The following is a 13355-nucleotide window of genomic DNA, read 5'->3' on the forward strand; positions in this document are numbered from 1 at the left end:
TATGAAATATCTGGTACTGGCCACTGTCGGGATACCACTAGTGGTCCAATATGATATAGCAATTTTATGTTTTAAGTCATCTGCATCTAGTCATATGTATAATAATACAAATACACGTTTTTTATGGCTAGTTGTCTTGATTGTGCTACTAAGTATCCATAAGTGTGTTTGTCAATGTGATCATACCAAATCTATGCTTGTGCATTCTGTTTTGGAAGTAGACACTGAAAGCACTTCTTTGGCATTGCCATATGTGCTGGGGGACTGATAAGGAAGACAGACTTAATTTCACTGCACAGTTATGTCCACACTGCAACTGAAACAGTTTGATCTAACAAATATGAGACTAAGTCTGTTAACCACTATTCACAGTCTCCAAAAACTTCAATTTAGACATGTTGTTCCCAGTTATATTACAAAAAATATAGTGCCAGGAAACAATTTTGTAAATGGTTCCAGCAAATGCTTTTCATCTGCCAGTGCGTACGGGGAAAGTGACCCAATGTTGACATAAGATCCCACCTGACCACTTCCCTTACTTGGGTTTGAAAATAATTTAGCCACTAGCATAAAGGGGGTCACACCACTGTTACTGTAAGGATGATGGACATTTGGGCCTTGTCTTTAGCTGACTCTTTGGTCAATGCTACCACTGGTGAACTTCCACTGCTGAGACTTAACCGAATATCATCTAGACCTCTTCTGAGTGGAGGTAGACAACACTGTGGCTAAAAGTGCTAGCAGCCTGTTCATGCTAGGGCTTTCACTGTTGCTATAAATGGAGCTGCATTGATGCTTCAGCAATGGTGAAAGGTCAGTGTAGATACTGCCTTTGTTCACAATCATTAATCTCCTCTTTCATACGGATTCTTGTTTCCCTTAGTTTTGGGTACCTGGTCAGTGCTGGTAGATTTCTGTGAGGTAATCTATGCAATTAATATTTCTCTCTGTGTATCCCTAGGTACATTAAGAGCTCCCCCTACGTCTGGAGCTCCCCTACCAACCTCTGGTGCACCTGTTCCTGCTGGCCAGCCAGTGTATAGTCAGTTTGGGCAAGGAGATGTGCAGAATGGGATTGCAACTTCAGCAGTCCAGATGCAAAGGTACTTATGAGAAGAGCAAGTCATAGGAAAGGCTTCAGCCACCTTAAATCTATCAAGCTACTAGAGCACAGTACTACTTTCCTCCCGCCCCGCCCCCCCAAAGAAGGGCAAAAATACTTATGGTCTCTTAACTTGTGCTTTAGGTAGCAAAGAGATTTTGAAGTGGCTTCAGATTTTTTTTTTTTTGTCTTACTGCCACTTGTGAAACAATGTAAAAGGGAAAGGAATATAATCAAAACATCAGTGAAACTCAATGAGCAGACTTCTCAGAGGTTCTGCGCATACCCAGTTTCTTTGGCATCAGTGTGGCTAGGGAGTTCTCTCAGCCACTTTGAAAATCAGGCTAGAAACCCCTTCCCGCCACACCCCCTCCCCGGTGCTTGCTTGCTCGCTCTTCCCCACCCTCACTCACTTTCACCGGGCTGGGGAAGGGTGTTGGGGTTCGGGAGGGTGTGCGGGCTCTGGGTTGGGGCAGAGGGGTTTGCAGTGTGAGAGGGGGCTCCAAGCTGAGCCTGGGGCAGGGGATTGGGGTGGAGGAGGGGGTGAGGGGTGCAAGGTCTGGGAGGGAGTTTGGGTGCAGGAGGGGGGTCTGGGCTGGGGCAGAGTGTTGGGGTGCAGGAGGAGGTGTGGGGTGCTGGTTCTGGAATGGGGCTCAGGGCTGGGGTGCAGGAGTGGGTTCGGGGTGCAGGAGGGGGGGTATGGGGTGCTGGTTCCGGGAGGGGGCTGGGGGTTGGGGTGTAGCCTCCCACAGGGTGGCACTTACTGCGGGTGGCTCCCAATCGGTGGCGCAGCAAGGCCAAGGCAGGCTTCCTGCCTGCCCTGGCCCTGCGCTGCTCCCAGAATGGGACAACACGCCCCTGGGGAGGGGGTGGGTGGCACAGTGCGCTGCACGATGCCCCTCTCTGCTGGCACTGCCCCCTCAGCTCTCATTGGTCACAGTTCCCTGGCAATGGGAGCTGTGGGGACAGTGCTTCCGGGAGTGGTGTAGGGCCGAGCGTCAGCCCAGCTGCACCGCTGGTGATCGCGATTGACTGGGAGAGTCCCCAGGATCGACCAGTCGATGGCGATTGACCGGTTGGTGACCACTGTATTAAGCAATCATTTCTGCCACAGTAAAACTGTTTATCTTTGGCTTTTATAACCTGTTTTATTGTCTTTAAATCCTTCCTGTGTGGAAGGGGAATACGCTGCTTTGTGCGGGACCTAAAGTTAGTTATTTTTTTTCCTAGGAGGATTTTAAGTATTGATCGTAGGAAGAGTCTTCCCCTATTATAATACAATAAGTATATGTAACATTTCACAGTAGGGAGAATTTGCTACACAGTCTGAATCTTTGCATCTGGAAAGCTTCTAGAAAGACCTCAGTGGTAGACATAGACACTACAGTATAGTGGGCACAGTGGTTGTCAGTAGTTACTATTAATCTGTTCAAAAACTTCCCCTCAAAAATCTTAGGTTGTAGTAATCGTATACCATCAGGCGTTTTAAGACTCTAATACTCTGTTCAGTTTCTGTATGTTTATATTCTTACAGTAGCATTAATTTCTGTCTTAGCTCGAGCTCATCATCCTTCTGTTTGAAACTTCACTGTATGCATCCTTGTGGGAGTAACTTTTTAAATATCCCTTCTGGCTTCTTTGTGACCCTTTGGAATTCAGAGGATTCTCCAGCCAAGGGCCCCTCTGTCATGCCAGTAGGTTTTAGAGGATGGCTGGGCATGGATCCTTTTTGGAGTCGGACATCATTTCTTTTAATTGGCTGTAATAGTCTCCATTGATTGACACTAAGCACTTCCTTTTCTCACTCGCCCTCCAGAATGGCTGATCCACCCTAGCTTGACAGCTCTTCCAGCCTCAAACTAACTGGGGGGTGAGACTGAGAAGTACAAGGCAGGTATCCCAGTTGGCAGTGCAGAGCACTGCTACTATGCCACTACACTGCAGCAATACTTCTAGGACAGTGCTGTGCCTAACATGGGAAAAAACAAAAGCACAGTGTTTGGTGAGGTGAATCTATAAGAGTATTTATATTGCAAGAAACACTGGATTTTTGATAGCAGAATTGTTACAGAATATTAAAGGATGTGCAGAAACTAATTGTACTTCAGACTTCATGTACTGCTTAGTTCTCAGGGTTTTGTGAGAACTTGAAACCAAGGTGTGTGTTGGAACAGTCAAACAGTTTGTAAAGCATGGAAAACTGTCATTCCTCACATAACAGGGCACTCTTAATAACATTTGTATTCTTTCCTTCTCTCCCCTCACAGGCCCTCTGCATCTCAGCCATTCATACCAGGCACTGCACCCACACCTGTTAGCCAACCAGCTACCTTCCAGCAATATGGCCCTCCGCCAACCAGTGCACAGCAACTGACCAATCACATGGCAGGAATGCAGATAGGCAGTTCAACCTCTGCTCCTCCCCCAGCTGGACTGGGCTATGGTGAGTTATTTTGGCACATAAGGTTGTGTATGTATAATTGTTTTCGCTCTGTGTTCGTATTTTGGTAGTGGAGCCATTTTTGTATGGCAGTGACCCTCTTCCAATAAGAGATGGTGTTTTCTGGACATTGAGTGTCATGGTAGTATACAGGTAGATCTTATAGTGATAGGAAGTTACTTGAGAAAGCTTAGCACTGAGCCTGTGACATGTGGTGATCCTGGGAATGGATTGCAGGAACCGAGAAAGAAAAGTGTAACTGGTTCTACTGTTCAGCTACACTAGTTGGATGTGAACTACAGAAATAGACCATTTTCTCAGCCAGCTGTTGTAGATTCTACATACATTGATGCTGGGCAGGAGCCTGGTTTAAAAAAGTGGGGGGGGGGGGGGGGAAGCCTGTTGGAGCTACCAAAGGGACAGAGCACTGAACCTGTGTGAACAATAAGTGGATGAAAGACTGTATTGTCCTGCACTGAAGGGTTTCATGGGGCTTTGTAAACTAAATTAACATCAGAAGACTTCTACAGAAGAAAACGCTGAACCTGAGCATCCTTTCTGTGTTGTCATTCCTGCTACTGTAGTTGGCAAGACATTGCCTTTATACAGAAGGTTGGAAATTGCAGTGAAACTAGGTCTTCTCTGTGTGTAAACATTTTTATTGCACTTGAATTGTTTTAGTTAACACAATTAATTTTGCTAAGCCTATTCTGTACTATAGCGTAATCACACTTCCTATTTTTAGGAGAAAAACAAGTGGGATTTAAGTATACAAATTCTACTGTACACACTTAGGGTAATATCTTTCTCAAATTTCCCACTATAAATAGTATGGTGTAATTACCTCTAGATAGTAACATATTTTGGTACACAGAAAAAAGACAGGAAATTTGCATTAAGGATATCATCTGTCTTGCATTGTTAGGCTTTGTCTACACTAGCACTTTTGTCGGTAAAAATTTTGTCGATCAGGGCTCTGAAAAAAACACCCCCTGACCGACATAAGTTTCACTAACAAAAGTGCTGGTGTGGACAGCGCTATGTCAGCAGGAGAGGCTCTCCTGCCGACATAGCTAACACCGCTTGTTAGGAGTGGATTAATTATGCTGGTAGGAGAGCTCTCTTGCTGGCAAAGAATGGCTACATGGGAGACTTTACAGCAGTACAGCTGTGCCGCTGTAAGGCCCGTTATGTAGACATAGCCTTACAAGGAGAAGGATCAATGGTAGGAGATAAAGTTCATTGTAGCTTTTCAATCTGGCTTTGCCCACTGCAAAATGGCCTTCACATTAATGAAAAGACTCACTATGTTAAACAGCACAAAATGAATTACAGATGTTCCTGGAATCAAAGATCATTGGGAGGTGGGGGGAGGCGTGATCGTGATTCAGGAACTCTTTAGGAACTTCATCTTCCTCAGCCTCTCCGACCCTAGTTTCAGAAGGGCTTTCATTGAAGGTTTTTGTCTGGATTTAAGAGCAGAGTGTAGTTTGAGGTAGAGATCAAGGTAGGTTAGAGGGCGTGGATTTTGTTTGTGCTCTCTTAACTCAGGTGTTTTTTGTCTTTGTGAAAGCAAATAATGGCAATAACTTTTCTGCTTGTCAGGTCCCCCAACATCCGTTCCTCCAACCTCAGGAAGCTTTACTGCTACAGGATCTGGTCTCTACACATCTTACTCTTCAAGCCAAGGACCCCCTCCTGTTACCATGACCCATGGATTGCCTCCTACCAGCCTGTCTCAGGGTCTTTCCCTGGCGCAACCTGCTTTTTCTGGTCCACCACTGTCAGCCCAGCGCCTCCCTCAAGCCCCTGGTTTTGTCCCACCTCCCTGCTCCACAGGGATTGGACCTTCCAGTTACCCTCCTACCACGGGGGCCCCAAGACCTTCAACAATGCAAGGCTCACAGTTACCTGGACAGGCTCTAACTGGATTACCAACATCCCAGCCTAATCATGTGTCCTCACCACCACCTCATCCATCCATGTCAGGGCCTGCAATGACTGGCCTTCAGGGACCACCTCCTCCCACACATCCTTCCCAGTCAGGATACCAAATGCAGCAGAATGGTAAGTCATCCCGTTGCTCCTTCTATACTTGATGTAAGGTAATGTGCAGTCTGAGCGAACCAGTGGTATTGGTTACTGAGTTGCAGTCATCAGGAAGGAATTACTGTCCTCTTGAAGGAAGAGAATGTCTTTTTTCCAAATGCATTAGGTAGGTACAAGGCAGGATCTTCAGTGAGCTTAAACACAAAAAGGAAACTTACAAGAAGTGGAAACTTGGACAGATGACTAGGGAGGAGTATAAAAATATTGCGCGAGCATGCAGGGGTATAATCAGGAAGGCCAAAGCACAATTGGAGTTGCAGCTAGCAAGGGATGTGAAGGGTAACAAGAAGGGATTCTACAGGTATGTTTGCAACAAGATGATGATCAGGGAAAGTGTGGGACCCTTACTGAATGCGGGAGGCAACCTCGTGACAGTTTAATGTGGAAAAAGCTGAAGTACTCACTGCTTTTTTTGCCTCAATCTTCGCAGACAAGGTCAGCTCTCAGACTGCTGCACTGGGCAGCACAGTATAGGGAGGAGGTGAGCAGTCCTCAGTGGTGAAAGAACAGGTTAAGGACTATTTAGAAAAGCTGGACATGCACAAGTCCATGGGTCCAGCTTAATGAATCCGAGGGTGATGAGGGAATTGGCTGATATGATTGCAGAGCCACTGGCCATTATCTTTGAAAACCCGTGGCAACCGGGGGAGGTCCCCACGATTTGAAAAAGGCAGACATAGTGCCTATCCTTTAAAAAAGAGAAGGAGAATCTGGGGAACTACAGACCAGTTAGCCTCACCTCAGTTCCTGGAAAATTCATGGAGCCGGTCCTCAAGATATCCATTTTGAAGCACTTGGAGGAGAGGAAGGTGATCAGGAACAGTCAACATGGATTCACCATGGACAAGTCATGGCTGACCAGCCTGATTGCCTTCTATGATGAGATAACTGGCTCTGTGGATATGGGGAAAGCAGTGGATGTGATATATCTTGACTTTAGCAAAGTTTTTGATACGGTCTCCCACAGTATTCTTGCCAGCAAGTTAAAAAAATATGGATTGGATGAATGGACTATAAGGTGGATAGAAAGCTGGCTAGATCATCGGGCCCAATGGGTAGTGATTTATGGCTCAATGTTTAGTTGGCAGCTGGTATCAAGCAGAGTGCCCCTGCGGTCTGTCCTGGGGCCGGTTCTGTTCAATATCTTCATTAATGATCTGGATGATGGGGTGGATTGCACCCTCAGCAAGTTCATGGATGACACTAAACTGTGGAGAGAGGTAGATATGCTGGAGGGTAGGGGGTCGGGTCCAGAGTAACCTAGACAAATTGGAGGATTGGGCCAAAAGAAATCTGATGAGCTTCAACAAGGACAATGCAGAATCTTGCACTTAGGACAGAAGAATCCCATGCACTGCTACAGGCTGGGGACTGACTGGCTAAGCAGCAGTTCTACAGAAAAGGACCTGGGGATTACAGTGGACGAGAAGCTGGATGTGAGTCAACAGTGTGCCCTTATTGCCAAGAAGGCTAATGGCATATTGGGCTGCATTAGTAGGAGCATTGCCAGCAGATTGAAGGAAGTGATTATTCCCTCTATTCGGCACTGGTGAGGCCCCATCTGGAGTATTGCGTCCAGTTTTCGTCCCCCCACTACAGAAGGGATGTGGACAAATTGGAGAGAGTCCAGCGGAGGGTAACAAAAATGATTAGGGGGCTGGGGCACATGACTTACGAGGAGAGGCTGAGGGAACTGGGCTTATTTAGTCTGCAGAAGAGAAGAGTGAGGGGGGGATTTGATAGCAGCCTTCAAGTACCTGTAGGTGGGTTCCAAAGAGGATGGAACTAGGCTGTTCTCAGTGGTGGCAGATGACAGAACAAGGAGTAATGGTCTCAAGTTGCAGTGAGGGAGGTCAAGGTTGGATTTTAGGAAACACTGTTTCACCAGGAGGGTGGTGAAGCACTGGAATGGGTTACCTAGTGAGGTGGTGGAATCTCCATCCTTGGAGGTTTTTAAGGCCGCCTTGACAAAACCCTGGCTGGGATGACTTAGTTGGGGTTGGTCCTGCTTTGAGCGGGGGTTAGACTGGATGACCTCCTGAGGTCTCTTCCAACCCTAATCTTCTATGATTTTATGATCTTTCTGCACTGCAGGAGAGTATGGATTCATTGTCTGAGTTTTAGGTGCAAGAGTGGTCTGGTTCCTGATTTGTCTCTGTTGGTCTCTTGGCTGCATTTTATCTAGTGTTCCCTGTAGCTTGTTCAGAGTTTGAGGAGAGTCCTGAGATCACCCCTGGTGGATGTATCCCTAATGGAGATTTAGTGTTTACTCCATGCTTCTTGGTCAATGTAGGTGCTAACTGGGTTAAACTGAATTAGAAAAAATTTATTCTGGCTTGCATTGGTACAAAAGAATTGCTTACTGTTTAGCACCATAAAAAGAACAGGAATACTTGTGGCACCTTAGAGATTAACAATTTTATTAGAGCATAAGCTTTCGTGGGCTACAGCCCACTTCTTCGGATGCATATAGAATGGAACATATATTGAGGAGATATATATACACACATACAGAGAGCATGAACAGGTGGGAGTTGTCTTACCAACTCTGAGAGGCCAATTAAGTAAGAGAAAAAAAACTTTTGAAGTGATAATCAAGATAGCCCAGTACAGACAGTTTGATAAGAAGTGTGAGAATACTTACAAGGGGAGATAGATTCAGTGTTTGTAATGGCTCAGCCATTCCCAGTCCTTATTCAATCCTCTAGTTTGCATATCAATTCCAACTCAGCAGTCTCTCCTTGGAGTCTGTTTTTGAAGTTTTTCTGTTGTAATATAGCCACCCGCAGGTCTGTCACTGAATGACCAGACAGGTTAAAGTGTTCTCCCACTGGTTTTTGAGTATTATGATTCCTGATGTCAGATTTGTGTCCATTAATTATTTTGCGTAGAGACTGTCTGGTTTGGCCAATGTACATGGCAGAGGGGCATTGCTGGCACATGATGGCATATATCACATTGGTAGATGTGCAGGTGAACGAGCCCCTGATGGTATGGCTGATGTGATTAGGTCCTATGATGATGTCACTTGAATAGATATGTGGACAGAGTTGGCATCGGGGTTTGTTACAAGGATAGGTTCCTGAGTTAGTGGTTTTGTTCAGTGATGTGTGGTTGCTGGTGAGTATTTGCTTTAGGTTGGGGGGTTGTCTGTAAGCGAGGACAGGTCTGTCTCCCAAGAGCTGTGAGAGTAAAGGATAACTTTTCAGGATAGGTTGTAGATCTCTGATGATGCGCTGGAGAGGTTTTAGTTGGGGGCTGAAGGTGACAGCTAGTGGTGTTCTGTTATTTTCTTTGTTGGGCTTGTCTTGTAGGAGGTGACTTCTGGGTACTCGTCTGGCTCTGTCAATCTGTTTTTTCACTTCAGCAGGTGGGTATTGTAGTTTTAAGAATGCTTGATAGAGATCTTGTAGGTGCTTGTCTCTATCTGAGGGATTGGAGCAAATGCGGTTATATCTTAGAGCTTGACTGTAGACAATGGATCGTGTGGTGTGTCCTGGATGGAAGCTGGAGGCATGTAGGTAAGTGTAGCGGTCAGTAGGTTTCCTGTATAGGGTGGTATTTATGTGACCATCGCTTATTAGCACAGTAGTGTCCAGGAAATGGACCGCTTGTGTGGATTGATCTAGGCTGAGGTTGATGGTGGGATGGAAATTATTGAAATCATAGTGAAATTCCTCAAGGGCTTCTTTTCCATGGGTCCAGATGATGATGTCATCAATGTAGCGCAAGTAGAGTAGGGGCGTTAGGGGACGAGAGCTAAGGAAGCGTTGTTCTAAGTCAGCCATAAAAATGTTGGCATATTGTGGGGCCATGCGGGTACCCATAGCAGTGCCGCTGACTTGAAGGTATATATTGTCCGCAAATGTGAAATAGTTGTGGGTGAGGACAAAATCACAAAGTTCAGCCACCAGGTTAGCTGTGACATTATCAGGGATACTGTTCCTGATAGCTTGTAGTCCATCTTTGTGTGGAATATTGGTGTAGAGGGCTTCTCTGTTTAGGACCATATGTTTGCATTGTTCTTTACAAGAATAAAATATGGTTCCCTGCCCTGAAGAGTTTCCAATTCAAATTAAATATCTTGTGCTTTGGTTGGTAAAGTTGACATTTGCTTTCTCCTATATTCAGAAGTAGGGAATTTACAAAAATTAAATATCGGTGCTTGGGGATTAAAATGCGCACACCCTGCATGTTTATGGAAAGATTCGTAACATGTTGAGAATGGATTTCTACTTTCCCACTTATTACTTCTTTCTTCCATCTCCTTATGCCTTGATTTGTCTGCCTTGGTGAAATAAAGAGCAGTAATTTTAGAACTAATAAAAAGAAGTATTTAAACATAAGATCTACAGTTCTCATCCTGTTACGTTGCCTGCTGTTGATCACTGCGTTGTAGAGTGGTATAGTTGCTGATCATGGGTTTTAGAGCGAGGTGCGCCTGAGTTCTAACCCTGACTGAAGTTCTCTCTGTGATCAGGTTAATTTATCCCTTTGAATTTGTTTCTCCCTTTGAAGTACTCTTCTTCATTGCAGGGGTGTTGAGGATGAATTCATTAATATCTATTACATTTTCTGCTAAATGATTGTGACCCTTAATGTTGATAACTAGCTGCAAGGATCAGGAAGATGTTCCCTGCAGCATTTTACAATCGGCTAGGTGAATTATTGGCCATGTCACTTAGGCTATGTCTACACTAGTGAGCTTACAGCGGGCACAGCTGTACTGATGCAGCTGTGCTGCTGTAAGATTGCTCGTGTAACTACTCTATGCCGGCGGGAGAGAGCTCTCCCATCGACATAATAAAACCACCCCCAATGAGCTGCGGTAGCTATGTCAGCGGGTGAAGCTCGCCGACTGACATAGCGCTATACACACTACCACTTATGCTGGTGAAACATGTCATTCGGGGGGGGGAGGGGGGTTTCCAGATTCCTGACTGACATAAATTTTGCCAACATAAGTGGTAGTGTAGACATGGCCTAAATATTTAAGAACACTGCTGGGCAGAACTATCCGTTTTGTAAGAGAATTGTGGCAGATACATAGCTATCTACCTGTATACTGCCTTCTGTGTCTTTTGCAGCTGATACAACCGTGTACCACCCCAGGCATTTCCATTAATAAAGTGTAAAGCAAAGTGAAATAAATACATGCAATTTAAAAACTAAACAAATTAGAAAAGTAGAGTTTTAATCTCTGCTAATCTCAGGCAACACAAAAGCTGTCTGACACATTTCTGTCAGTATTTCTTTATTTTGTTGGTGCAGTATGGGGTACCGGACTGCTTCGGTCATAATCTATATTAGCCAGATCTGCAGCATAGCCTGTGTTTTCATAGAGGCTTTAATGCAGATCTAACCCATTAAGGGAGTAGGTAAAGGACCAGTTCTTCCCATTTCTGAAACAGATTCCAACAATGGATTACTTAAATCACTATTAAATCTGGACTACTCTGCTAGAGAGACATGTTACAACTGAAGAATTTTGATAAATCTCTTTGATCCTAATTACTTGAAGGGCAGGTAGCTGTCCATTTTTGGATTAAGATGACTAGAAAAATTGGTTAAGAAAGGAAGTGTTTAGTATTATTTGTATTAAAGTAGCTCCAGGGAGCCCTAGTCACAGACCCAGGACGCTGTTGTGCAAGGTGCTGTACAAATACAGAACAATTAGATATGCTTTCATTTTGTCGTCTCTTTTTCAGGTTCCTTTGGACAGGTTAGGGGCCCACAACCAAACTATGGCGGCGCTTATCCAGGAACACCAAATTACGGGAGTCAACCTGCACCACCTCCCCCGCCAAAACGCTTGGATCCAGACTCCATTCCTAGCCCTGTAAGTTAATTCAGTTCTGACCAACATGAACTTCCCCATAAAACATCTTCGTATAAATCAAACTGACGGATGCCAAAAACAGGTCCCAATGCTCTATCTGTTGACTTTGTTCTTCATACTTCTGCCCGTGAACGATGGTTCTGAGAATATAACCTCTGGTTCACCAGAAGCAGTATTGTCTAGTGATTAGAGCATGGAACTGGGTGTAGGACATCTGAGTTCAGTTCCCAACTCTGTCCTTGATTCCGTGTGGTCTTGAACACATTACTGAGCCTCTCTCTCCCTTTGTTTCTCTATCTGTAAAAATGGGATACTTACCTGCCTCAGACGGTCATTGAGAAAAGAATTTGTATTCTGTTTGTAAAGAATATTGGGACTTTGGATGGAAGCTGCTATATAAGTACAAAGAAGAACAGGAGTACTTGTGGCACCTTAGAGACTAACAAATTTATTAGAGCATAAGCTTTCGTGGACTACAGCCCACTTCTTCGGATGCATATAGAATGGAACATATATTGAGGAGATATATATACACACATACAGAGAGCATAAACAGGTGGGAGTTGTCTTACCAACTCTGAGAGGCCAATTAATTAAGAGAAAAAAAACTTTTGAAGTGATAATCAAGCTAGCCAAGTACAGACAGTTTGATAATAAGTGTGAGAGTACTTACAAGGGGAGATAGAGTCAATGTTTGTAATGGCTCAGCCATTCCCAGTCCTTATTCAAACCGGAGTTGATTGTGTCTAGTTTGCATATCAATTCTAGCTCACCAGTCTCTCTTTGGAGTCTGTTTTTGAAGTTTTTCTGTTGTAATATAAGTACAGTTTTGCTACTGCTCATTAGCCCTATGGCATTGTAAATTCTGAATTTATAGCACTAATTTTCAGGGTGCTGCTTTGTTCCATGTTCGCATGTGGGAAGGGGAGAATTCCTCAGAAGCAACCTTCATCCCCTCTCTTGAGGACTCTGGTTAGACTACAAGCTTGTTAACCCAAAAGCAGAAGTATGGGAGTATTTCAAGTGAACACTGATATGTCAAAGTAGTACATATTGTCACTCCCCCTAAACAGACTTTGATCGTTGTGTGCTGATGTTTCTGTTAGTGACTCTTTGAAAGGGCCTACATCTGCAGATTTAGGCACAACACATGACCTGCCTTAAAAGTAATCAAATGTCCTGTGGGAATTGTCACCTGAATTCTGAAAATCTCCCACGTCACTGATAGAACAAAATAAGTTCCATGTCTCGGTCCGAAACAGTTGACTGACTGACGCAGGTCCCAAAACTGCATTAATTCTATCTGACACAGAGATTACCCAGCTTCTAAGAGGGATATAAACAATTGAGTTGGAAACCAATGATGGTTCAATTTGAGGAGGCCTGGAGAGCTTGTTTATGGTATGGTGGGCCATTCATTATAAGTGTACTGTTACGCAATCCTGACAGGAACTGATTGAATATATAGCACCATAGCAGTTAATCCAGCTCTGCTGATATTTTGCTTATTTAAGGTATGGGCCATAAGGGTGTCGTCTTTCCTGTCCCTCTAGATGTAACTTCAAAGCAGTTAGTTAACTCTGTTGCCAAGAGCATTCTATGCAGAATCGTGAGACACTAGTAGTTGAAGGATGAGCTATTTCTCGAATTTTAATCCTCTACAGAGGGGAGGTTCCAAAAAGCAGGCAGGGGACTGGTTTGAGTGGTAGCCGTGTTAGTCTGTATCAGAAAAAACAATGAGGAGTCCTTGTGGCACCTTAGAGACTAACAGATTTATTTGGGCATGAGCTTTCGTGGGCTAAAACCTACTTCATCAGATGCATGGAGTGGAAAATACAGTAGGGAGGTATAAATACACAGCATTT

The 13355-nt window shown here is 44.5% G+C and overlaps 1 protein-coding gene across 5 annotated transcripts in view; it reads left to right on the plus strand.

Annotated features, from left to right (window-relative positions):
* The window catches only part of SEC24C (SEC24 homolog C, COPII coat complex component), an 83216-nt gene that overhangs the window by 23350 nt on the left and 46511 nt on the right, over positions 1-13355 (plus strand). For 4 of the 5 annotated variants that reach the window (XM_054033550.1, XM_054033551.1, XM_054033552.1 and 1 more), the window contains 4 exons: positions 962-1103; positions 3370-3545; positions 5148-5609; positions 11360-11490. In XM_054033550.1, coding sequence (XP_053889525.1) covers positions 962-1103; positions 3370-3545; positions 5148-5609; positions 11360-11490 — 911 coding nt within the window. The remainder of the gene's footprint in view (positions 1-961; positions 1104-3369; positions 3546-5147; positions 5610-11359; positions 11491-13355) is intronic. The other variant, XM_054033553.1, reaches the window with a different exon arrangement.

The sequence above is a fragment of the Malaclemys terrapin genome, chromosome 7 (assembly GCF_027887155.1).
Source record: "Malaclemys terrapin pileata isolate rMalTer1 chromosome 7, rMalTer1.hap1, whole genome shotgun sequence".
In the NCBI taxonomy this organism is placed as follows: Eukaryota; Metazoa; Chordata; order Testudines; family Emydidae; genus Malaclemys; species Malaclemys terrapin.